The following is a 26,329-nucleotide window of genomic DNA, read 5'->3' on the forward strand; positions in this document are numbered from 1 at the left end:
TTTTTGACTGCTTTCCTTCCATATATAGTAGGCTGTGGTTAAGAACTGCAACAATTTTACAGAGGTAGCTGTATTAGCTGCTCTGCATATTACATGGATTTTAAACTTACATAGGTCAAGTTTTTCTTAGGATCCCATGCTATTCCAGTAATAATACATATGTACATTAATAAATATATGTATGTTCTATGTCAAATACTAGTCATTAAGAAAAAATACTCATAAAATGGGAACAGTGATAATAGAATTTTATAAGAAAAGTATTTCATGATCTTTTGAGAATCAACATAGTAATCACTATGCAACGATCCCAGTGAGAGCCCAGCTGATTTACAAGTCAGAGTTACTAGCAATCAGTGAGGAAGGTGGTATGGAGTTCCTTATGTCTACGCCAAGGAGTGGAGAGTGATAACAGTTTGCTCTTGGTGAAGTCTAAAAACTAATCAATAAATCAGATTTTTTTAGACAGTTTATTTTCTATTGATTTTGATAGGGATCCTGATGTTTCACTTTCTTCTGCTTATAACGTAAGCAGCTCTGGTGGAATTTGGACTGTTGATTTTCCAGGGGAACAAAATGCAAAGTTAGGGGTTCTAAAACTACATGGTCTGAATATGGTGCTTGCCTTTATCTATTGACTATATGAGAAAATTAGGTCTGTCAGCTCTGAATTTAGTTGTCTCAATCAGTTGCTGCTCACTACAATGTAGATATCGTAGTAAACCACCATCAACCTCATCAACCTTTTAAGTTACCTTAGCAGGAAGTCTGCTTAGTGTTCCTATCCCCCAGGTTTCTGTCACTTGTGCTGTAGATTAGAGCAGTTCAGAAAATTCCATAAGTAACTATAGTCTAGGTGGACAAATAGTTAAAGTCTTAAGTATTGGTGATAGAAGAATTCCATCAGCAAGTATAGGACTACACAGGCAGCAATTGGTGGGAGGAAGGGAAGAGAGGAGGAAGGTAAGGTATTTTACTGTTTCTTAGATCAAATTCAGTGTTCTGTTAGAAAAGGGTATATCCTGGGAAGCTCAGGTACCTCACTGTCAACTCATTGCCTGTACTTTTTGTTAAAAGAAAGTGAATTGTGGATGGAATTCTCAGAGGATACAGATAATATACAGGTAATATAAGTATACAGTTCTTACTGAAAATACTTGTACATTCACTGAAAACATCTCAGCCTTCTTGAAATCACATCTTTCTAGCCTCGTCATTGATAAACTAAAGGACTTGGAAAATACAGATGTATCCTAAAGAAACTCTTAAAAATCTCAAAATACCAATTTAAAATAAAAAGAGAAAAACACTAAACTTTTTTTAGATGAGTCCCAAATTCCGTGCTCGTATTTCTGTATGCAATCCGTTGATCCAAAACTAATGCTTAAAATTCCCCAGCAGTGGCCAGCATATCCTCTTTAAATTTCCATTAAATGTACTGAATCTCTCTGAAGAACAGATATCTCTCCATCTATCTGTGGATAGACTTGAGAAGCCCTTAGGTTCAGCACCACTGCTAAAGGAAAGATGAATATTTCCAATTTCCCTTATACCCCAGAAAGAAAGAGCAGGTAGATGACCTGTGTTACAATAACCTAACCTGTAAATTGCAGTACAAATGGGAAGGAGTAAGAGAAAAGGCTGCTTTTGGAGTGCCCCTTCTCTGTAACGGCAACTGCCGAGGACCTTTGCATTGAAATCTGAAGGGTGCATTTGATTTGCAAGGCAAACTGAAATACTTTCTCCTGAGAAGAGCTCGCTTCAGGTAGTTGGGTCTCTAAGACTGTTTCACAAAGCTTTTCTATTACAGAAAGAAATCTCTGTTGGAGGAGCTCCTGGAACAGATGTTCCAAGGCACCATTTAGCCCATATCACATGAAGACATTCAAGATGGCTTGTACTCTAGGTCTTTCTTAATCTGCCAGGGGCGGGAGGAGTCAGGCTGATTCTAGACCTAAGGAAATTTGATACATCAATCAAATCCATTACACAGATGATGCTACAAAAACTATTGCAGTTTCCCAAGAGGTGATTTATTAGGACGTATAAATCTTTTAGATACTCCCTTACATTTTCTATTAAACTCAAGGTAGCTGGCATATACAGTATACCAATATGTGGTTCTGCACCTAATTTTTCAGGTGGAATTTACTGCAAAAATAGCTGTAAAACATAGATAGCAGTGTATATTCAAAGGAGACATAATACAGTTTTTTAAAATAAATAAAAGCTAGCACACGGATGTAGAGATATATGTTCTACCTGTTTTCACATTTCTTTAAATTGTAGGATTGTTTTTAAAAATCTGGTAATATGTTTGGGTTTTTTCCTTCACTTGCATGAACTTGACACAGACACATAGGTCGTCACAATTTGAAATCCACCTATTAGCTCTATTAAGATTGTTAGTTAGTGCCCTCCACTGTCTTCCTGATCCCCTCATCAGATTGCTTCTGAAGCACTTATGTCCTCTAAGCAAGAGCAGACACAAACACCAATCTAAAGATGAAAGAAGCACATGTGCTGAGGAAACTGTGGTAGCACACAGCTTTCCAGCTGTGCTTGCCACTGGAGACACTGCATCTTGATAAAATTAAGTTGACATACCTGTATTAGCAAGGTCGCCTGTCCAGCCTGCTGACCACTAATCACATTCATTTGTTTAAACTATGAGCAGGAAAGTGGTCATCTATTTGGTGAACACAGTAGGTGTTCAGTATTAATCAGAGCAGAGAGCTAGACTCACGTGTACCTCACAGGCAAAATGCCTAATAGAAGAAAATTATAGCTTTAAATTAAGAGGCCAGAAAGCATCATTTCACTGCTTAGGACAACGTACATGGAAAGAAGTGCATTTTCCAGGGCCAAAGAAGACTAAATAAATACCTGACAGTTTCACAAGGTGAAACAGATCTTAACCCTTTGCTGATAAACTCCATTGCTGTTTTATTTCACCTCCTTCATAAAAGAAGATACCCTGTGCTTAGGGTATCTCACCAATAACATTCTGAAGAACAGAAAAAAATAAACAGAGTTGCAGCTGGAAGACATTTATCCTGGCCATTGCATTGGTTTCCTCTGGATAAGAAGTTAAAGTTGCCTTTCTGGTCTAGTTATCGAGTGCTCAAGCCTGGGAGTGGTTGGGTCAAACCACAGCATAAGAACTTTTATTGATACCTTCTTTCTGCATTGAAGATGCAAGCATGGATTAAAACACGTTCTGCTGTGTTGCCGTTTGTATTATTTCATATAGAGACATTCAGACTAAACATTTTCTCTGAAAATTTTTGTTGGAAATAATGCAATTAAAAGATTTGGAACAGCTAGTTCAGGGCTGGAAACCTCAAAGTTGTGGAGTAGGGTGGGGAAACAGCTAGCCAGTAAATACCCTCTGGATACTTCTAGTTCTTGTGGAAAAAGTTCAGATCTATTTATTGCAATTGTTCTGTGTTTGTGGTTGGTTGGTTGGTGGATTGCTTAAACACGACTGCGGTGTTTAGTAAACTTTTGCTTGCTGCTGTGTTCCACGTTCAAGGTGTTTACTGTTTGCTGCTCATAGACAGTGTAATTTGTTAAGAGCATTATTTAAACATTATTTTTTAATTCTCTGAAGTGAGATTGGGCCTGATACTGAGCTTGTTTACATCAGGACAAATCAAGAATAACTTTATGTCAGTAGAGTTACATTTACATGAAGTGGTGCTGCACATGTCATACCTAACTTTTCCTCCCCTCAAAGAACTATTTTAAAATATTTCCTTCTATGTGAATGTTTAACTCAGAAGCTCAGTAAACTTCCAATGCTGTGTCTAGAAACTTACGTGTAACTTCAAGCAGTTAGTAGCCCTCTTCACTTTAACTTCCATGTTTGAAGTTAGGAGTGTACTTAAGTATCCTTCTGATACAGAGGTTTGCATATTTAGCTCCTTTTCCTCAAATAAAAGGCCTTAAATGATGATGTGAAATATCTGATCCTTCAAGAGCAAATAATTCAATTATAGCTTTATGCAGTGTAAAGAAATTACTAACCTTTGATGAGACAGATTATAGATCTCTGCCATACACAACTTTTGTTGACATAAGCAGAAGTTCTGTAGAGGACATTGGGATGCTTAAGGAGTTCAGGATCTGAACTGAAGGCCTTAGTAAGAGCATCATGGAACACATTCAGCACCACATCTGATTTTAATGCTGCTTCATTCTGAATCTATTTTACATGGCATGGGGTTGCTTGCTTGTATTTTTAATTCACTAACCCTTTCCTTCAGTGTTAGCTGAACATGAGATGTCAGGCCTATTGTAATGTCAAATTGTTTCAGGGCTTCTGTGTGACCGAACCTTTCTCTAGTCTTGCCAGAGCGGTAGGTCTGGAAAGGAACCGTATATCTCAGCAGTGCTGCCTTGGATTCTCGCAGATTGCAGTCCTCTAGAAGAGGCTGTGTAGAGGTTGTCTTTTCTGTATTTCCATTGCATCCTTCTGTCTGCAGATAATTGCTGAGTGTATCCTTGATTTTTGTCTCTTTCATTTTTCGTCTGGCAAGATCATATAGTAAAATTAATTCTTTCTGGAATAAGACAGATTGGAGAAGAAATTCAGAGCAAAAGTGCTGTAGCCTTAGAACTGTATTCCTAATCTCACTCAGACTCTCTGTAGCCTGCTCATTACCAACGATCTCCTGGTTTTGGCACAACTGTGCCAAGAAGCTGGTTGCTTATGTGTTATAGTGCTTTAAAGAACCAATAGTGAACTCAATTATACAGCAGCTCTTTGCAGCGATATTTGCAAACATAGTGACCTAATGTTGTTGTAGAAAGTCTCAGTCTCACATCTGGGTTGTGGCACTTTTGGAAACATATTCGCAGGTTGTTCAAAACCAAACTCTTCATGTTCTCTCTTTGAATTCCTTTGCCCTTCACAGTGCTACTTCAAAGGTTGCATTGTCCACACTGTACTGCAGCTTACATGGTGACCACGGACTCTGTATGAATCCTTCTTGATGCTACAGAAGTAATGATTCTTAAAAATAAGTTTTGCTTGGTCAGTGTTAGAAGTTCCTATTTTTCCTGTTCTGTTTAGGGTGCAGCTCTAAGGACAAATTTTGATCACCCTATTCATTCACAGTTCCCACTGGGCTTACAATATTTGTCCTAAAAGAGTGAACACAAATGGCAGCTTTTCACCCAGAAAAGCAGAGAACCTTATTTGGTAGCTGTAGGAGTTAATTTTCTGCTATTACAGTTCCTCCAGGAGATAATAAATGAAATAAAATTCCAGACTGGATTGATCATTTCTTCTGATCCATATCTATTCTCATGAATCAAATCTGCAGTTCTGGCAAATGCCTCAAGTCACAGAAATTTTGTTTAACTGAAATATATAAACAACACTAAGAAAGCATTCTTTTCAGACAAAAGCATTGATGCATAATGAACATATGTACGTAATCCTAAATACTTTTTATTATGGAAGCATTTCTTCCTCATTTTACAGGTTTCAGAACAATTCAGTTTTGTTCTTTTGTCACCTTTATCACATATGACATAGTCCTTTTATACCATAAGAGATACTTTCCCTTCTGTGGATTAATGTGTGTTACAGATAGACGTTTTTTTGAGAGCAGACTGTGGGAGCTACAGTTAGCGAGCTGGACAGCAAGGAAGGCCAAGTCATTTAGCAGAAGACAGAAAGGACTAACGCTAGTAAAGGAACTACCTCAAGGAGTTTGGTAAAGGATGTTAAATTAGGAAAGGCCACTGATGTGGTTATGGACTCAAGCTGGTTTTGATCACTGTTGTTGAAATCCTCAGAATTATTTGGCATGTAAAGGCTTCATGCAGAAAGTACTGAAAATAGTCAGTCACTAACATTAAGCATGTCAGGTATCTATAACACCACACTTGGTTTTTTTAATTTTTTTTTTTCCCAAGGAATCCATGTCAGATCTTATATGCTCTATGCAGTAAAGATTACTGCTTTAGCAAAAATTTGCGGTGGCTTTGTAAGAGAAAGTTTTGCCAGTTAACAGGATTGACAGCTCAAGATTTAACAGGCGTTTATTAGGTGAGATCACCAGATAGTTCTGTCATCCCAAAAGCTTAATTTTGCAGGCTATACTATTAATAGGAAGAGTAAGTAATAGTATTGCTGTGACACTGAAGGAATGCCACAGAAAAGCTGAATTTACAATTTAAAACAAACAAAGCAAGCAGGCATTTTCTTCCTTGTGCTCTGTAGACATGGATTACTGATTACTGACAGTAACAAGAGAAGGATCTGTGTGGCATGAGTACTTCCAGTCACCTAACACAGGAGTGTTTGCAAAGCTGCTCAGGCCCATGTCAGTCTAGGGTTAGATCTTTACATCTTCCAAAACATATGTGGTGAGATTCCTTACTTATCATATAAACTTTTAAGGCACGTTATGCAACTGCTTTTCTTCCGGTTTCTATTGTATCAAATCTATTGTTTCATGAACTGCCTCAACTTATTACAGAAGTTCTATATAAAGAAGATGCATCTGCTAAACAGTTTCTTGGACACCCTGTAAAGCACTGGACTGAAGTTTTTACAGAAGACTGTCTTTTTATCATCTGCAATAGTTAAAACATCATTCAACTTTAAAGGCTGGCATCCAACGGAAAGTTAAAAATTGTTTCTTTTTCTATTGCAATACGTTGAGTAAAACTTTGCCCTCAGATCATTAAGCACAAAATATATTTTAAAAATGAACAGCAGAAATACAGAACGACGGATAATTATTACCAGACTGTTAGGAATAGGGCTGGAGCCGGACTTACAAAAAGTATACTAATGTTTATATTAGAGTGTGGTTTTTTTTTCTAATGAGAACAGTCCATGGATGTCCTTCTCTGAAAATACAGCCAGAAAGGGCAACTTTTAAGTGCATAGAAACTGGAATCCTTTCTTGGCAGCCAAGGATCCTCCTACATTTGATGGAGTGAGATAAATGTTTCAGAGTAGAATGAAATGGAAATTGTGCCCCTACCTGTAGCTCAGGTACCTGAGCTTAGTGTGAGAGGTGATGGAGGAGTTCAGTGCCACATTTTCTTCTTTCCTAACACAGAAGGTTAGAAGCTAGACCAGAGACTGCTTTGCATAAGCAGTGCTCTTACACATTCTGCTGAAGCTCTGTCACACGCTAGAAAAACAAAATTCAAGAACTGCAGTAGACCAAAGGGGGTCATTCTTCTGGGAAAGTGGGACATGCTGGGTTCCTGTCTTTGCTCCAAGGACACTCTCACCATCTTTTGAATTGACTGCTTAGTATTAGGTTAAAAATCAGTCCTGGGAGCAGGGATCAGACACTACATTTCTTTCTTTTAGGCAGGTCCTCTTGTATAATATGTACAATAAAGACAGTATATTTTTGCATGACACAAATAACATGGGAAAAAAAAATGTACGGGTCTTACACCACTCTTGTGTTTTCTGCTTCCTAGAGGAGCTTGCGTCCAGTCTAGCTTTTATTGTGGTGACTAGCAAACTTTTTTGGGAGATGTGGTATTGAATCCACTCAAACTGGGAGAGCTTTTACTCTTAGTCTTCCAATTCTTTACCAAGTGACCTACTAAACAATGTATTTTACCTGGGAGATGGGTAGGTGGGGGTGAGCAGGGGAAATGAAGGAGGAAACAGGCAGTTCTTCCCTTGGCTACAAATTATAGCAAGGCAGTCAAAGCAACACTTTATGGGAAGCCTTTTCCTTTCAGGTGTGTATTAGAGCATACCTATTAGATTGGGTCTTTCTGGGAACTTATGTATGAAAACACCCAGTGTCTAGAATCCTTCAAGGCTTAAATGGCAGATAGGTGGAGAGCTACTTAAGGCTGGAGCTGTTTCGGTACACATGGAAGCAGAGCTTTGAACAGTTGATCAGTGTTAGAGTGAGGATGTCTCCCAGGTTTAAGCCACAAGTGAGCATAGGTGTAGTTGTATCACCAAGAGAAATAGAAATATGACTGTTCCTTTCTATACAACATGCCACAGGAGAAGTCCAATCTGAAAGTGATGTAGAAATTGCTGCTGCTATTTGTAAGGTTTTTTTAAAGATGTGATTCATGTTGAAATGTCCATTAAAGATAAGTACGAGTTTAAGAACAAATTCGATTCAATGGCTGGAGGGTCTTCTAACACAGAAGTGGAAAGAATAAGTTCCAAGTGTAAAAGGGAGTACAGGACTTATGCAGGAAAAAAAAAAGAACGCAGAAAGACATAAAGAAATGATTAGGAGGTCAGCATGGGGGTACTGCAGAAAGCAAGTGAAATATGCTGTTAGGATTCCTTCCAGGACAGCAGTAAATGACAAAGTCATGAAAGCTGCAGTCTAGAATCTACATTATGCAGAATCTTTAAAATAACAATTAAAAGGCTTTAAGAAAGAAGGGTAATTTTATAGTACAGCTGATCAGGATCAGGGCTAGACAAAATACCCAGACCACAGGCAACGCAGCACAGTACTGTTCTTTTCTGTTGTTATATTCTCCCCTCCCTAGTATGTAAGCATTTTACTACAGTTCATAATGTGATGTAACTTACTGTGTCTTTATGCCATACCGAGGGAATTTTATATCATTGTCATTAGTAGAATCAGAACTAGATAGACGCAGAGCACTTTTAAAAACCCAGCCAGTAAGTGTAGACTCCCTGAGAGTTTTTATAATATGGAAAACCAGGATTATTAAACTTGACTTGATCTGTGCAAAAGATAGAAAGAGCGATGAGCCAAAATTACTAACTATTTAGAAATGCATAACTAAAAGTAATAGCAGTGTATTCGTAAAAGCAAGAATAACTGTCCTTTGGCAACTGTATGTTTTGCTTGAAATCCAGAAATTGCACATCACTGAGAAGATAGGCAGTGTGACAATAATGTAAACAGTTTATCTGAGTTTTAGGAATGGATTTGATGCAGTTCCATTTAATAAGTTCATTTTGAAATCATAAAACGTAATACAGCACCAGATACAAAGGGACAGAGGGGAAAAGTTCATGTTGGATAGGTTAATTCCCTCGGCTTTTTAGTAGCTCAGATACTTCAGTGTGCAGAAATTTAAGTTAATGAGACAAGAGCCTAAAAATAATCGTACAAAGTAAAATTGGAAGTGAACAATGTTAGGGTGATGTGAGTATGAATCACCTGATGAATACTTGAAGAAAAAAATAAAAACAAAAATAATTTCAGGCAGAAGTAGAGGTATTGACTTTATCTCACGTACATTACTTTCACCAGTGAACTCCAGCAAAACAAGTTCTGAGCTGAACCATACTGAGACCAGACTCAGACTCAGGTTTTAGTTTTGTACAGTGTAAGAAAGATTATCTCTGTATCTACATGTGTGTGTGCATATATTTTGGAAAACTGGCTACTGTGGTTACTGTCTGATTGATCCACTTTGTAGTTTGTTGTTTCTGTGAGGCCAGTTGGAGGAAGAGTTTCAGCAGAGATGTTGTGCACTGAGACTGTGCCGCTGTAGTCAATTTAGGTACTGTGAGGCTGGCTACAAAGCCACTGCCATCATAGCTGGCAGTTATATCTTCAGTTGGAAATATATAGAAATATATGTAAATATGTAGGTGGTTACATTTGTCCAGCGAAAGTTTTCCTTTTATGGGATACAAGCTTTCATCATCAGGACAGATACTCCAGTTCAGATCTGAAAAGCAGTGGGAAATCCCTCATAGAAAAGAGGAGTTGACAATTTCTAAAATGGTGGCACCGTGTGTTCTGTAGGTGGACAGGTAGTTGGAACAGCTTCACTGGAAATATCTTTGCAGATGCAGTAGTGACCGAAAACGTTTTTTAGATCTGTTACCATAGCACACGTTTTCTGCATTTGACAGGTCTCTGATACTCTAATCTCCTTCTTAGACATTTCCAATCTCATAGGCCATCTGTACATGTAATACAGATGGCAAATAAACAGAAGATAATAAAGACTCTTTGTAGCCAGCTGAGAGCTAGCTGCACCATTGAGTCACCATTTTCTCTTTTTTGAGGTCCACTGTGTATGTGTTCTTGACTGAGTGGAGTAGCGCGGTTAAAACAATAGGTTCCCGTTTGCCTTACTCGTTCCTTCTGAAGCTACAGTTAACTGTGCTTTCCATTCATCCCAACTTACAGATTCTTCTGCCTTGTTTTCTGTCTCTTCAATAATTGTAATCAAAGACGACATCTATGTGAGTGAATAAAGCAGACCATAGTCCGCCCATTTAATGCTGATTTCAACAGTCACATGACTTGAGCGCATACAACTAAGCTTTTACCTTCCAAAACAGAATCACCACACTCAAACTCCTTTTTGGGAATGGTCCCTAACCGGCATCTCTGCACTGTGTCTGGCCATTGCTGGAAGGATGCTAAGTCACTCAAGTCAAAATCATGCCAGGGCTTCACTAAGAGTGTAGCAGTATGAATAATCACATGCCACTGCTTGGTCTGGTGTTCTGTCCCTGATTAGTTTATACTAGAATGGCTGTAACCAGAGGCAAAGCACCCTTTGTATTTACTTTCTCCTTACTCTATGGAGTATTACTCAGCCTTCCCTGTCATCAAAAGATGGGGAATGAGGGAAATGTAGATGAAGAAGCTGGATGAGGGGATAAGGAAAAAAGGAACAAACCCCCTAACGAAAAGCTTTACATTTCAGCTGAAGTAAAGTCTGGCACTCATGCACACAGAAGTCTTTGTCCTTCTAGATCTCTTGGCACCGAACTCATTGAGGGGTTAGAAAGAGAGACAGGAAGAAGAAATTTCAACAATACTATATTTAGCAGTTCTCTCATCCTTTAAAACACTGGTGATCTGTGCCTCTGTCCCCTCTGCCAGTCAGGTCAGATTATTATCAAAGCACAAACAGGCTTCCTTTGATAATTAAACACAACTAAAAATAAGTAATTAAACTTATAATGGAGATCGAACTCATCCAGTAAGATACAACTCTCTGCATGCAATCACAAGCATCTATCCTATCCAAAGCATCCATACTACCCCATCCACACCAACCTTTCCCTATATAACTTTGTCCGCAACCTAAAGATAGCTCCTTTTAGGAAGCGCCTTCCTTCCTTCCTCCCTGCAATTCCTACTGTGTCATAATAAAGATAGTTGAAGTTCAGCAAGGAGCAATGTGAAAGTTTTGAGTAAAAGCAATTGGGATAGGATTCATCCCATCGATTTAATTTAGAACCGATTAAGAGAAATAGTCACTTTTAGGGAATAAATCAGCCAATCTACTTTAGATACATAAATCACATCCCAGGATGCGTGTTTTTGCCCATTGCCTATAAATGGACTCTAGGTGTCTAGTTCATATGGAGACGTGTTCAATGTGGACATCTGCATTGAGTCAGAGATCTGAACTGAAACAAAACCAGTGAAAAGAGATTATGTATCCCTATAGTAACAGTTTCCAACCTGTCTTTCTCAGAGATCTGTATGTGAGGAAGAAAACAGTAGTTACGAACTGAAAATGTGTTGTTCAGGCTACATCCTTTGCAAAGCATGGAGGATCATGGGGAGGGGTATAGGTAGGGATCACTGTCTCCTAAGCAGCCTTTGGAGAAGCCCCATGAGGAGCTCCATATCAAGAGCTGTCTGAGTGGGTGTTCTCCCATCGGTGCAGCTGGTCCTCTGCTCCCCTGCTGTCTCCCTGCTGTACCTCAGTATCTGGAGAATAGCTTTGGCTTCCTCATTGCCTGCTGCCCTGCTGAGCTGTGGAAACCTCAGAGAAAGCAAGAAACTGCCATAGTCCACTGAGTCATTATAAGGCTATGAGACAGAATATCTCCCCTCCCTCATATAGACTTCCTGGGGAGAAGAAGTAGGATGAAATGAGTACCAGTCATCAGCTACAGCCGTCTCATTATCTGCCCAAACAGAAGTCAGGTTAAAACAGTTAAGGGCTGCCTGAACCTGATTCTCAAAGCAGCATGGACCAGATGGGAATGACTGGCTAAATTGTACTGCCCTTGCAAACCCAGCATATCCACTTCTGATCACAGATATTCTCAGCAAGTTCTTTCTCAAACCTAAACATACGCCTTCATACCAAATATTGCAGATACTGCAAACCAAACAAGCAGGCTTCATACCAACCAGGGACTTTACTTAAAGGGACACCTGTAGGTAACCAAAAAGTATTTTCTGCTCTCTTTCTGGTGGGAAAAAAAAAATCCCCAGCATATTCATTACCTCTTGACTTTTTGGAAATAATGTTTGGTTGTCAGGATGAAAAGACTGGAGATTGTAACCAGAAGGCTGCGGGAAGTGATTATGCTCCTTTATTCAGCACTTACACTATTGTTTGTGGAGACTAGATCCAGTTTTGGGCTCATCAGTAAAAGAAAGCCTTGAAATACTGGAGTCCAGTGGTGAACAACCAAGATGATTAAAGAGCTGGAGTACATGATGTACAATGAGAGACTGAGAAAAAGGAGTTTGTTCACTTGAGGGGGAGAAGGCTGAGGGGAGATCTTACGCTTGTCTTCTGCTACTTATGTGGAGGGTAGAGAGAAAATGAAGGTGTGCAGTGACAGAATAAGAGGCAACAGACACAAGCTGTAACAAAAGAAATTCCATTTAGAAATAAGAAAGTGGTCAAACTGGAACAGATTTCCCAGAGATGCCATGGTATCTCCATCCTGGAAGATATTCAGAACTGGACTGACAGGACAGGGCCCGCAGAATCTGCTCTAAGCTGGCCCCTTTTTTGAGCGAGGGTTGGACCAGATAGCCTCCAGAGGTATCTTCCAACCTCAGCTCCTCCATGGTTCCATGGCACCAGTGCAATGTAGATGGCACATGAGATGCCTTAAGATCAAAGAAAGGCCAGCAGCACCTTGTGGTGAAAAGACAAAATCTTAAATGGAGCATATCGGCTTGAGTCAGAACCTAGATAATTTTTAAGGAGCTGTTGCAGTCTGTCATTTGAAGCAAAATTATCACAGTCATGATCTTGCCAGAGGAGCTGTCACGTATCTTCAGATCCTTTTCCAAAACTGTGCTGATACAGGTAGCTCATAGGGACTTAGGATGGGAAAACATGACTGAGTAACGGATAACCTCTTTTTAAAAAATACGTTGCATCCCCATTCATCTGGATTATCTGATGCTCTCTCTTTTAATCTAAATTCCTGCTTGATTCTGTGATATTAATAGGAATAACCCAAGTAAGAATATCTATATTCTACCAATACTTTATGTGAATATTTGTAGATCAGGACGCTAATCATGCAGGTCTGACATAGGCAGAGGCATAATAACAGATTTTAAGAATGGCATAAGCAAGGAAAAAAAGAGTATTTCAGGGCATTGATTGTATACAAACACCTGTGCATTTTGATGAGAATACACTGATCTGTACAGAAAACTAAATCTTCAAAAATGCTGCTATGCCAAAATAATTTATTAATATTCATTGTTTCTATTTTAAATGTATTTTAATAGCAAAAAGAAAAAAAAAACAAGGAATGCTTTTATATGTCAGTAATCACTCCACAAGAGGAAACAAATTCGGATCTGTGAGGATTCCTTTTAGTCCTTAGAGGGAAAAAAAAAAGTAGTACTTAATTTTTTAGTGAGCAAAACCAGATAAAAAGTGGAACCCATAGAAAATGAAAAGATCAAATGTAACAGGAAAGAAAAATAAAGGCAGAAAAGGCAGAGTAAGACAACAAATTATGTACAGTATTTAAAAGTCTGTATGGGCTTGCTCTGTGGTCCTTGCTCATACTTTATAATACTGAATCCTACTGTGACGTGCTGTGTTCTTTAGCTCAGACCTTCCTTGCCATGCTTAATGACTTCTGCTCTTCATTTATTTTACTTTAAGCCTTGGTTACTAGTTGAATACTATAATTATTGTGAGAGAGTCTAAACAGTAAATCCCAGTATTATAACTATTACAAGTAGGTGTAGCAGGCTGAGGGGGAGGAGTGAAAAAAAATTAGATATAGTGGAATAATTAGAGTGCATCAGGTAAATAAGCGAACAGTTATCTTTTTCTTTTGACTTTCATTAGGTAATATTAGGTCCATAAAGGAATCAACTACTGTAAAAACAAATTGCTTGGGTCTTTACCTAAAGTACTTACAGTGTAAAAGAACTTCAGGAACTTTTGCAGAGATGAAGAAAGAATTGCACATGGTCAACTTCAGTGTTCAGTGCGTCCCTCAAATAGGCATATTCAAAGCCTTGGGCTCTGATGCGAATCCCGTGCAATACAAGTGTTCAGGCTTCTAGAGACCTTGCTTAGGCCCTCGGAGAGTTATATGTGTTCTCTATTTCTTCAGTGGGGAGTGGAGAAGTTGTTGAGGGCTCACTAAGTTTTCCACCTCTTCCGTTTCCTTACTCATAAGATTTTCCCAGAGGAGAAGGCAATGTACAGACAGCCCCCTGTCCCATACGATGCTGTAACTTTCTAAGATTTGGGATTCATGTCTTGCTAAATTTTTCTCATAGGCCAGCTATCATAGGTTGTAATGTGGAGCTGTATGCATGTACCTCACTTTACAGCTTAGAGGGAGAAAAATGGTGATGTAGTAGCACTTAGGAATTGACAAGTGGCAGTAGCAAGAGCAGTGAAGTGTTTTAAAACAGGTAATGCTGCCTGGATAATGAAACCATCCGTCTGGGCAGGAAGTCTGTATGACCACGTACAGGTTCAGCTTGTTAGCCATCATGTTTTCCCGTGCTTGGGAGAAAGTGAGTAATTTGGTACACGGACCACAGATTTAGAAAGTCTTGTTTCTGAAGTCTTTGGCCTTTGGTAGGAATGTATCTGCTATTACTGAAGTATCATTGCCTCTCTCTGCAGAATCTCTCAAACTAAATGCTGTATATTTTCCTTTTCAAAAAGAAGGTGCTGTTTTGCATGACTCCCTACACTAAAAACAGCAAGCCATTTCTTCTGCCAAGAAATTGTTTAAATATGGTTGTAATAGGAACAAAGGGAGGAAATAATCAAGGACGTAGAGGCTGTAGTCCTTATTCTCCAGTGACTCCTGCTATGACATGGAAAGAGTCACTCAACTTCTCTGTGTCTCAATTTCCCATCTGTAAAATGGGGTTAAAATACCTACCTCACAGGGGTGTTGTGAGGCTTTTTAAAATAATGTTTGTAAAGTGCTTTGAGATCCTTGGATGAAAGGTGCAATAAGAAATCAAATTTTTCACTTTTTGTAGTGCAATACAAGAGTGCACTTCTGTTGAGATGGCTAAAGGCTTCCAGCTCTTTATAGCTATTCCACGTACTCTTCACTATAATTTCCCTCCTGTCATTTGTTACATCTGCTGGGAGTTAAAAAGAACAAATTTTGCAATCAAGAATACCTAAATTGTCATAGTATTGTGCAGATGAGGGCTAAAATAATCTGATGTTCTTTTTAAACTGTGTTGCATATTCCTTGTCTATGCAACCCTAAAGCTAACAGAAAAAGGATATATGATAACTTCGTGTGCTCTTCACGTAAACTGGCTAACTTGTGTCTTTTTGAGACAAACTCAGCCTCTTCACGAAATAAAAAAACTGCAGTTTGGGTCAGTGGTTACAAAACTTATGTAGGGGGTAGAGTAGGTGTTTTAGTCCTGTATGTTTTGCAGTCATTTATCAAAGAGCCATTAAACAGCATAGTGTCAAGGTAGTTACTGAGTTAAAGGTTAAATCTTAGGAGTTGTAGAAATGTGAAATGAAAGCATGATTAGATTTTACAGAGCTGAATCAAAGAAAAGGCACATAGGTTCACGTAGAGCTGCTAGGCTAACATACTTTCCAGAAGACCCTTAACTAATTCACAAACTAATTCAGTACTTAAAATTTCAGTTTAATAAACAGGTGACACAAGTGCTTCGCTGGAGCAGGCTCAGCATCCAACAGACTGTTATTGAGAAGATGACATAGTATACATAAATATACTTTTCATTAAAATTAATTGCTGCATGGAGATAAGAAACATGAGCAAAATAGTTGTTAAAGGAAGCAGATAGAACAAAAGGACAAAAATTAAAAGAGGAGGAATGAAACTTGATTAAAATATTTTGTTTTCCTGCCTCTCTCATTTGGGATTCATGCTTTACACTTTCTTCTCTTCCACCACCTTTTTTTCTTCTCCTTTTTAGGATTGAAGAGGCAGGAGAACTCAAAAGGGTATAACCAAACAAACAGAATAAAAAATATTATAGTTACAGCTTTCACCCAGCTTTACCTACTCAAAAGGAATTTACATGTCTTCACTCATACACTATGTGATTCATGTTTTGATTTTTCACTGTTGTGGAGGCAAAGTATAACTTATTCCTCCCATTGGTGATCATTTACATGACTCTTATTCTTGTACAAACAAACACAAAACCCCTTTATTAAAAAACAAACCCTGAAGCTTCTCAAATTTCAAAAGTTGGCCTGGAATAGTCACTGCATACCTGAAGAGTTCTCTGGATGGCTTGAGAAAACATGTTTTTCCCCTACTCTTTATTTCAGTATCCTGTTAGAGCTAGATTTGGACTGATTTCACCAGTGTTTGTAGATATCTCATCCTAAAGTTGAAGGCACTGGCAATTTTGGAGCTATAGCTCACTGCTTCTTTAATTACTTTGGTGTTCCTTCTGCTACATCTGACTGCCCATCAGACATAGTTACAAGAAGCATCCCACAAAAGCAGCAGTTTCTACTGAACAATCTTCTTGGCATCAGGTTTTATCCTTAATATTTAAGTTAATGTGGGATTTTTTTGTACATTTCACTTTAGAAAATTATTGTTAGTGTATTAAAACTTCTGTTTTTCAAATAGCACAAACTAATTATCCAGTAATCCTTAACTGCCTACTTCTATGCAGTCATTCAAGATGGAAATTTTTCAAATAGGAAGTGTTAAGTGGCATCCCTTACTTTTACACTGAAAATCTGATACTCTGATACACTTAATTTTTGAGGGACTGAAACGTAAATATGAATTATGATTACCCTGAGAACAACAGTAACTAAAATAAAACCACCTTTGATGATAAATAGGCAACCCACTATTGACTTGGAATATCTTGTCATGTAAAAATAACCACACATCCTTCCCTATTAATTATCTTCCCACTGTATTCAAGTAGATTATATATATTATATAATATTTTAGCAATAGAACATTTTTTCCCCTAGACGTAGCCTAGTCATCTACCAGTTCTGCTGCTTAACTACAGCCTACTATCATCCCAGGATCCCTAACCACTGTGTAGAAGGAATACTATCTTGTGGCTGAAATATTAATTATTGTGCTGTTGAGCTTTGTATTTAAAACTCTGATTTATTATCTTGTCCACTAACTAAAAATTATTTTTATCAAAAATGATTTCCTATCATCAAAATGTTAGTGTACAAGCCACCTGCTACCTGAAATTTCCCACTTTGGTTGGTTTAACCCAAAACATAAAAGTCACACTTTAGAAAATGCTACGTATTTAGGTGTATCAGTGTTGAAAATATATCAGAGCTGAAAAGATGCTATCAGAATTTGATGGACTAGCTCTTGAGCAGGTGTTAATTGTCCTAGCTCTACTGGTTTCTTTCAATTTGCACCAGCTGAAAAACTAGCCTAGCACATCAATGTAATGACAGATTTAGGAACTTTCTATTCCAGTTGTGATGCAAAACATTTAAATATTGCTCGAGTAGCCGATTATCAAAACATAATTTATGAGATGTTCATTAGTAAATAACGATGAATGTATATGTGTTTTAAGAATGGGTCTAAGAATGACATAACTTCTGAGTGAACATGAGATATCAGAAAATGCTCTCTGGATGATATTCATCTGACCAAATATGGATATATTTAAGGTAGGCATCTAGTCTGAGTCCCTTTGTTGTCAATGAAGAGAAACAGGCATGTCTGGTAGTTATTAATTTTATTCTCAAGCAGATATCTTAACCAGATCAGGTGGACTGTATCTTTAAAGTGTCTGCTTCTCTTACTGACTGAGGACGGGAACATGGAATAGCTTACTCAGGTATAGATGCCTGCCTTGCTCATGTCTAAAGTTAGGTGAGATGAATCTCACCCTCAGGGCCTCACATTGGCTCCATCTTATTAAGTTGTCCCGCTGTTATTCAACAGTTACTAAAACAAAGCTAAGTAAAATGTGGTAACTCTGCACCATTATGTTACAATACACAGGACAGTAGATAACAGCCCTATCATACATGTATGACCATGTAATTTGGGCTAGCGTATTGACTTAAAATTACATTGTGCATATAATTGCTTCTATCTTCCTTTCATGTAACAACTCTTCTAAAATTCTTACTTCTCCACAGTTTGCATAGTTAAACTGAGAGACCTTGATTTCTACTGATTGATCCACTAAGTAAAATGCCATTTTGATCTTTGCATATAGTTATTGGTTATCTAGTGTTGATGGTGTGTATGGTGTTAAAAAATTGACAATTTCCTGCTTGGTGTATATTCTTTCTCTTTTGGTGAATGGTGTTCATCAGTAAGAGAATAAATCCAGTAGTACTCACTCCTTTGCCATCTACCATATTTACAGGAAATAGAGGAGTGAGAAAAGTTGGAAACATAGGCAATTACGTCTTATTAGTAATATGATTGTAATAAATCCCATAAAACTGTAAATATAGAAATGTAAGGAGAAACATAAGTATTTATGCCATAATATTTAGCAGCGGTAGTAATTAGCATTTTGATTGCCTTTTTCTTATCGGTTCTATGAAAGAAATTCATGTGAATAGCAAATAAACAAAAATAGCCTGATGGACTATAGAGAAATGCACTTCACATGGGCCTTAGTGTTATAGAATTGCTGTATGATTAACAATATTTGACATGCAGTTTGTTTTCTGTCCGTGCGATTGCAACAACAGTTCCAATTGTAGCCACTTTTTTCTTTTCTTTTCCTTTTTCTTTCTTTCTTTGTTTCTTTCTTTGTTTCTGTTTTTTATGCAGAAGACCATCAAATGAATTGTCACAATACTCGAATAATGCAAGACACAGAAAAAGACGATAACAATAATGATGAGTATGATAATTACGATGAACTGGTGGCCAAGTCATTGTTAAATCTTGGCAAAATTGCAGAGGATGCAGCATACAGAGCCAGGACAGAATCAGAAATGAACAGCAATACATCTAATAGTCTGGAAGATGATAGTGACAAAAATGAAAATATTGGTCGGAAAAGTGAGCTGAGTTTAGATTTAGACAGTGATGTTGTTAGGGAAACAGTGGACTCCCTTAAATTATTAGCACAAGGACATGGTGTAGTGCTTTCAGAAAACATTAATGACAGAAATTATGCAGACAATACTTCACAGCAAGATAATAGGAATATGAACTTTGTAATGCTAGGGAAGCCTGTGAACAATGGACTTACAGAAAAAATGGTGGAGGAGAGTGATGAAGAGGTGTGTCTCAGCAGTTTGGAGTGCTTAAGGAACCAGTGTTTTGATCTGGCTAGGAAACTCAGTGAGACAAACCCGCAGGAAAGAAGTCAACAGCAAAACATGAACACTCGTCAGCATGTCAGGCAAGAAGATGACTTCCAAGGAAGAACACCAGACCGGAATTACTCTGATATGATGAACCTAATGAGGCTTGAAGAACAGTTGAGCCCCAGATCTAGGACTTTTTCTAGCTGTGCAAAGGAGGATGGTTGTCACGAAAGAGACGATGATACCACCTCTATTACTTCAGATAGGTCTGAAGAAGTGTTTGATATGACAAAAGGTAACTTAACCCTGCTTGAGAAAGCAATTGCTTTGGAAACTGAGAGAGCAAAAGCCATGAGAGAAAAAATGGCAGTGGAAGCTGGAAGGAGGGATAATATGAGATCATTTGAGGAACAGTCTCCAAGACACCTTTCTGGAGATGACAGGAAGCCTAAACCCAGTGACGGCCATGTCAAAAAGCCATATTATGGTAAAGGTAATATTTCTATATACCGTATGTTATGTCATGAGAAAGTGTGAGCTAACATGTTAAGTTTTGCATAGATTTCTGAAATGCAGTTATTAATTCCACGAAATGGGAACTTTATTTAAATTGTAGTAGTATGACATGATTGTAAAATAGCATCATGCTGCGATTATAAAATAAAAGAATTCATTCTGCAGTGTTAGAAATATGTACAGTATTTCAGTGAATATCATTTGGCTAAATTAAAAAAATAACTTTTCAGGGAAACAAAACAATTAAGAGATCATGTTGAAAGAGGCAAAGATTTTTCTCAAGTTTGTAATATATTTTATAGTAATAATTAAAAACCAAGAGAATTACATTGCAAACTATATTGGAGAGTGGAGTTTTATGTAGCAGGTAGTCAATCAGCTATGAAGTGCATATTTTACAGATTGGATTGGGTAGGTGGCATTGTGACTTATAAAATTATCATCAAATGACAGTTATTGATGAAGCCTCTCCCATCTAAAATGTAGAATTGCCTGATAGAAATTGAACAGTATAAGAATGACCGATAACATAAGATAGGGGCAGTGACTGCACATTAATTATCTTAAGATAGTAAGGTAATGGAAACCATTTGCTATGCAAGGCATGGTGTGGCCTGGGCTGAGATCAATAGCAATTTCTTTCTTATGTGCATTCCACTTCACTGGTTTCATTCCATTGTGGAAACAGTTAAGGTGCTGCCTTGACCATAATTCAATACAAAAGAAAAGAAAAGAAAAAAAAAAAAAAAAGAACAGACAAAAGGTTACCTTTAGAATGCCTTTTAATTTACGGGATTATCATGGTGATGGTGTGTTTATATTACCACACCCCTCTTTAACATGTCTACATCTGTACATGTAGGGCCGTGTTATATAAAGTGTTCAATACCTCCTGAGACTCATTGAACACCCCTGATTCCCATTGACTTTAGTGGAAGTTGAGGACGTGGTATTTCTTGGGAGATGCTAAGCAGGGACTGGGTTCATCTTATATTTGTTGTAAAAATACTTGGTTTCCTTTCTACAACTGAGATGGTGGGCATTTTTCTCCTTTTTATAAATCCCTGTTTTGAAAAAGTAATACCCTCAGATCTACCTGTGACATTCAGGTAGGCAGACAACATCCTGGTCCAAGAAAGGTTTTGATCTTTTTTTACAAGCCTTACAGACAAGTAATGACCAGTCTTTTAGAAAAGCATGGAAATTACTGATGTCAAACACTCTTCTGCAATGTATTTTAGTGAAGTTTTGTTTGTTTTAAACACAAATATATGGTCCAGTGAGTGCTGTAGTAACTTTGTGTATTTGGGGAAGACAACTTTATTCAGTTAGTGTATTACTGCATAGCCATGTGGATGTTGTGCTAAATGTTGTTCGCATCTGACCTATTGTAGGTACATTTCCCTTTGAATATATGTCTCTGATAAAACCACAGAAAACATGGCAAACCAATATTAATTTTTGAACAGCTTTTTAATTCTGGTGTTGTCCAGCACTTCCAGTCTATGTATGCCTGGAAAAGCATTTACGCATACAGATCTGCTGTCTCCTATAATTTCTGACAGTAACAGAAGTATGGCCTTCCTATTTCAGTAAATTCTAGAGCTTCTTTGAACCATCCTTTCTTAGGAGCTGCAGGCTGAATTGATAACAGGTCCAAACCCCAGCCAGGGACTAAATATTGTGGTAGTTTGGACCAAGACACTTTGTGGAGTGGATTGTTCTACATTTTTTTAATAAAGGAAGAAAGAAACAATTATTTCTTCCTTACTTGAAAAAACATAGGAACATTCTGGTAGTTGTTGAGAGAGGAAGCTTTAAGTAAGACAATTTCTTATATCATTTGTTCTCCACTCACACATTACCTTCCAAATACTCCTGGGAGAGAGAGCCACAGAGGTGTATGATATGGTTAAGTGGCGACTTTTTGGGTACACAAGTTTGCAGTGAGAACTACTTTCTGGCTTCAGGAGTTCTGCTTTCAGAGATCACAGAAACAACTGTTAAGGGACCACTAATCATTTTTTCCCCTGCCATTTAAAGCCTTCTAAACAGACTTTCTTCTGAAATTTATGAATTTTAAAACCTTTTGAATCCTCTGACAACCTTCACTCAGGCAATACTCCCATTCTGGCAAGGAGTGAGGAAAGGTTACAGAATTAAATAAAACTATGCAGTATTTCTCCCAATTATCAGAAAAGGATTTACAAAAGAGTATCCAATGTTTTGTATAAAGTTGTGGAAAGTTTAGTCAAATGTCTTCCATTAAAAGCAATGGGAAATTGTGCAAGTACAATTTTATGCAAGTTCTGAAATCATTAAGAATAGTGTACAGCATCTTTTCTGACTCACTAGACCATAAAGGCTCTTACGGAACTGATACATGCTATAACTTTATAGCATAGACTTGAATACAGAGGAGGATTGGCTTGACACTGTAGGTTGTAAGTGTCTGAATCCTCAGCTTCTCTAAATTAGAATACCTTCACTGACTTCGGTGCAGTTCTGACAATGTGGAATAGCTAAACTTCCTCTAGTTTGAAGTCTCTAAAAAGCCATTATGGTCTATTAATCATCTACATTTTTTGCAGTCCTTGAATATTGTTATATTTACATAATTTATATTTCATTTACATTACTTACTCACTTATCTAATGATTTTACACATCCCAAAGTACTTGACTTGAAGAGTTGCTTAGAGTTGTGTATGTATGTAGCTGTGGGCTTGCTGTTCTAGTGGTCTCAGCACAGGCCTATCTGGCAGGAATTCAAATCCCTCCTCTGACATTTGCTCCTTCTGTGGCCTTGGGTTTAACTTCTTGATCTCTTTGCTTCAATTTCCTGATGTATAAGATTACGGTCTTTCCAGGAGTGTTGTGATAACTGTATAGCACTTTGGAGATAGATTTGTATGTGTATTTATTGTTAAAGAGCATAAAACTGTGTTCTACAGTCAACATGCAAGTTAAATAAAATAAAACTTTCATAATTAGGGATTCCATTTGCAAAATACAAGGTTTAAATATCATAGTAAAATTTAAGAATGGATTTAAGACATGGAGAGTCATTACAATGAGCTAAAGAATTTCTCTAAAATGGGGCTGTTCTGGGAGAACTTGGAATGTAAAAGTGTATGTATATATAAAAGCTACCAGAAGGATATCAAGGAAAAATATGTCCACAGCTGAATGTGAACTCTGGATTGTATTGATTCATGCTGAAAAAAACGGGTTGTATGTGAAGTTCTGCAAGTACTGAAATATCCACTGATTGTACTGAGGGTTGCATTTGTTGAAGCTGGGATGGAATTTAATGTAAGAAAGACTTAATGGAAAACAAGTAGCAAAATCTTATTTTCCAGAGATGAAAGCATAAATACTGAAGCAGAGTAATGACAACAGCAGCATAAAATACTTAAATGAGGATAGCTCAGATTGGGTATTGAAAGGAGGATGGACTACAAAAATCAAAGAAGGATGTTGGCTGATCTTGAGCCAAAATGGTAGCAGTTAGAGTATCCTGAATTTTATTCCTTTAATACTAATATGAAAATCAGCAATAGTCTCCAAAATCTGGCAACTGTGGTCAAGATGTTAAGATGTAATTTGTATCATGTGCTGGGCTGGAAGGATAGGGATGTTATTTTACAGATGTTCTGTTAAAGGAAACAAGCTGAGGAAGTATGTGAGAAAGTTCTAGTTCAGGATTAATCTCACTAGCAGTTCCACTGCATTATTGGCAGAAAGCTTTATTTTGTTGAAAAAATGTCTATTTAGACTTTTCATTGATTTGTAGACAGAAGATCTAACAGCATTCTAAAAGATCATTAACCTTTTAAGCACATGAATATTCAAGCATTATATATGCATGTTTGTAATGGCCCAAATTTTCACAGAAAGTGATACTTTCAGTAATTCTGGTTACAATGTTTACCCCACCATAATTTATTGAAGAGAAAGGAATATTTACATAATTTCTACCACTTCATAACTAATTTAAAGAAAACGACTCATCTCCTCAGTGAACCTTGGAAAAGGGATTTATTTGTGCTGAATCGTTGAATCATTACACTAGAGCTGGGTTTGCTACTCTCAGGATATTGAACTGCTATGACAGTACATTTGCAGACCTTAATACATAAGGCAAATAAGAATGTAAAGAAGGGGAACTCCAACTAAACAGTTTCCAAATGACCTTACACCCTTGAGCTGATGCTTGCCAGCAGAACATTGATTGACAGTGGTATGGCTTTGCTATAAAAGGGTCACTTTCCAATCACTGTGAATGCGTATTGCTGTGATCATAGGAGCCTGCAGTCTGAAAAGAAGATAACGGGATAAAAGTGACAGAACTGTGTTAAGAAGTAGAAGTTTTTTATTTTTCTTCTAGTTTTCATAAGAACATTTACCAAAGAGTAAACGACATGATTAAATGAACCTTCTTACAGAAATGTGAAAAGCGTCATTCACTTGACACATTTGTTGTAAATTATAGATCCCTCAAGAACAGAAAAGAAAGAGAGCAAATGTCCTACCCCTGGGTGTGATGGAACTGGCCATGTAACGGGGCTTTACCCCCATCACCGCAGTTTGTCAGGATGCCCACACAAAGATAGGGTCCCTCCAGAAAGTAAGTTCACATTATTTCATGGAAACCGGGGATAAAACTACAAAAATTTTTCTAGCATGCTTTTTAAACCTTTTATTTAAGAAAATTAATTTCATTTTTCAGTATGGTTTGTCTCAACTTAGTCAATTGTTCTGTGTTATATTTTTTCCTTTATTCCATCATTTCCATTCTCTACTAACTTTTACACTAAAAGAACAACTTTTAAAGCTGTATTCTTTGATTTTAAGAATCCTAGGTTATTTTTAAATAGATGTATTCAGTCAACAGAGAAGAAGGTTTCCAGAAGATGTGCACTGCTTTTACTTCCGCGTGCTGATGTCACATCAAGTGTCCCTGTTGTCTTGTACAGGAATAATTGTACTGGAAAAACTTGCAACCCCTTTCCTTTGTTGTTGTTGTGTCTGAAACATATTAAATTAGATTATATTATTTAAAATAACAATTTGGCTTTTTACTTAGTTACATAATTCACGATTTTGAGCAAACATCCCCTGTCAGTCACATGGGTGGAGTTTCCTGCCATGTCAGCGGATTCTCTGCAAAGGAGGTTCACCCATATAAGCTCACCGGCGTTCACCTGAAGGCAGAGGGCTCCATTTCTGGAAGTCACCTTCTTGGCTGGTGGAATCAACATAGTTCTGTTGAAGCTAATTAATCTATGTGATTTACACCAGGCAAGCGTCTAGCTAAGATCCAGTTCTCTTTCACACCAATTTTAAAATAGCATTGTTCCATTGAAGCCTATGGACCTAAAATCCCCACTGTCCACCAGCACTTATAGACCTAACCTCAATGGATTTACAACAGCCTAAAGGAAATGTCATAAAGACAGTCAGGGCTAAAATGGTCCCCAGTTCCCAAAGGAAAGTAGATTCAGAAGGATAGGAAAACCGAAGTAGATTAGCACACCAAGAGTGGCAGACATAAAAAGTCTCCTCTTTCATGGTAGAGTGGCTTCGTCCAGAAGTAAAGTAATGAGGAAGTGCTTTAGGAAACTTTGCTGTAGCTTGGTTGATCTCTGAATATAGTAGAACAAATAGGGTAATTTCTCTGCTTTGCTAGACCCTGTCATTTTCTGAAACACAAATATTTATTTGTTGCTCAAAGTTTTCTCATTTTTACAAATGGTAAATAAAAAGCTCTTTACAAGACTTTGTAAATCAAAGAAGAATATAGCTTTAAACTGTTTGCATGCTCTTGTACCTACTAAAATGAAAAAGGTGAGCTCATCTTTTTATTTTTTTCCTGTGATGTTGGCCTTGTGAAGCATGTTTCAAGAACAGCTTTGAATAGTAGGAATTTTCAGAGTAAAGCTTTTGCATCTATACACATTTTAGTACACTGATGATGGGGTGATGATGATGGTTATCTTTTAATCAGTATACATGGTTAAATTCTCAAGTCTCTGAACAGCTTTTATTCAGTTCTTAACTCAGTCAAGGAATTCACTGATTTTATTAGATCTTTTTTTGAGTGAGAACTAAATACAGGCTTCCAGACTACTTCTTGTATAAGAAAACCAGAACTTTGCAAGGGCTGGATGGCCTTTTTCCATAGAGTGATGTACTGCCATACAGCTCCGAGACATGGATTCAGATATGTCTCACACCATACAAAACTCTTTAGCGTTACCAAAAAGTTCTTGATAATTTGGCACTTCATAGCATGAGCTTTATGATTTAGAGGAGTACTGCTCTGAGCAGCCTTGGGAGTAAGTTTTCCATCCAGC

General features: G+C 37.6%; 1 protein-coding gene across 15 annotated transcripts in view; it reads left to right on the forward strand.

Moving 5' to 3' along the window:
- Positions 1-26,329, forward strand: part of MYT1L (myelin transcription factor 1 like) — a 314,756-nt gene that overhangs the window by 210,222 nt on the left and 78,205 nt on the right. For 7 of the 15 annotated variants that reach the window (XM_069805876.1, XM_069805877.1, XM_069805879.1 and 4 more), the window contains 2 exons: positions 18,971-19,948; positions 24,466-24,600. In XM_069805876.1, the coding sequence (XP_069661977.1) occupies positions 18,971-19,948; positions 24,466-24,600 (1,113 nt within the window). The remainder of the gene's footprint in view (positions 1-18,970; positions 19,949-24,465; positions 24,601-26,329) is intronic. The other 8 variants (XM_069805882.1, XM_069805886.1, XM_069805885.1 and 5 more) reach the window with 5 other exon arrangements.

The sequence above is a fragment of the Haliaeetus albicilla genome, chromosome 18 (genome assembly GCF_947461875.1).
Source record: "Haliaeetus albicilla chromosome 18, bHalAlb1.1, whole genome shotgun sequence".
Taxonomy (NCBI): Eukaryota; Metazoa; Chordata; class Aves; order Accipitriformes; family Accipitridae; genus Haliaeetus; species Haliaeetus albicilla.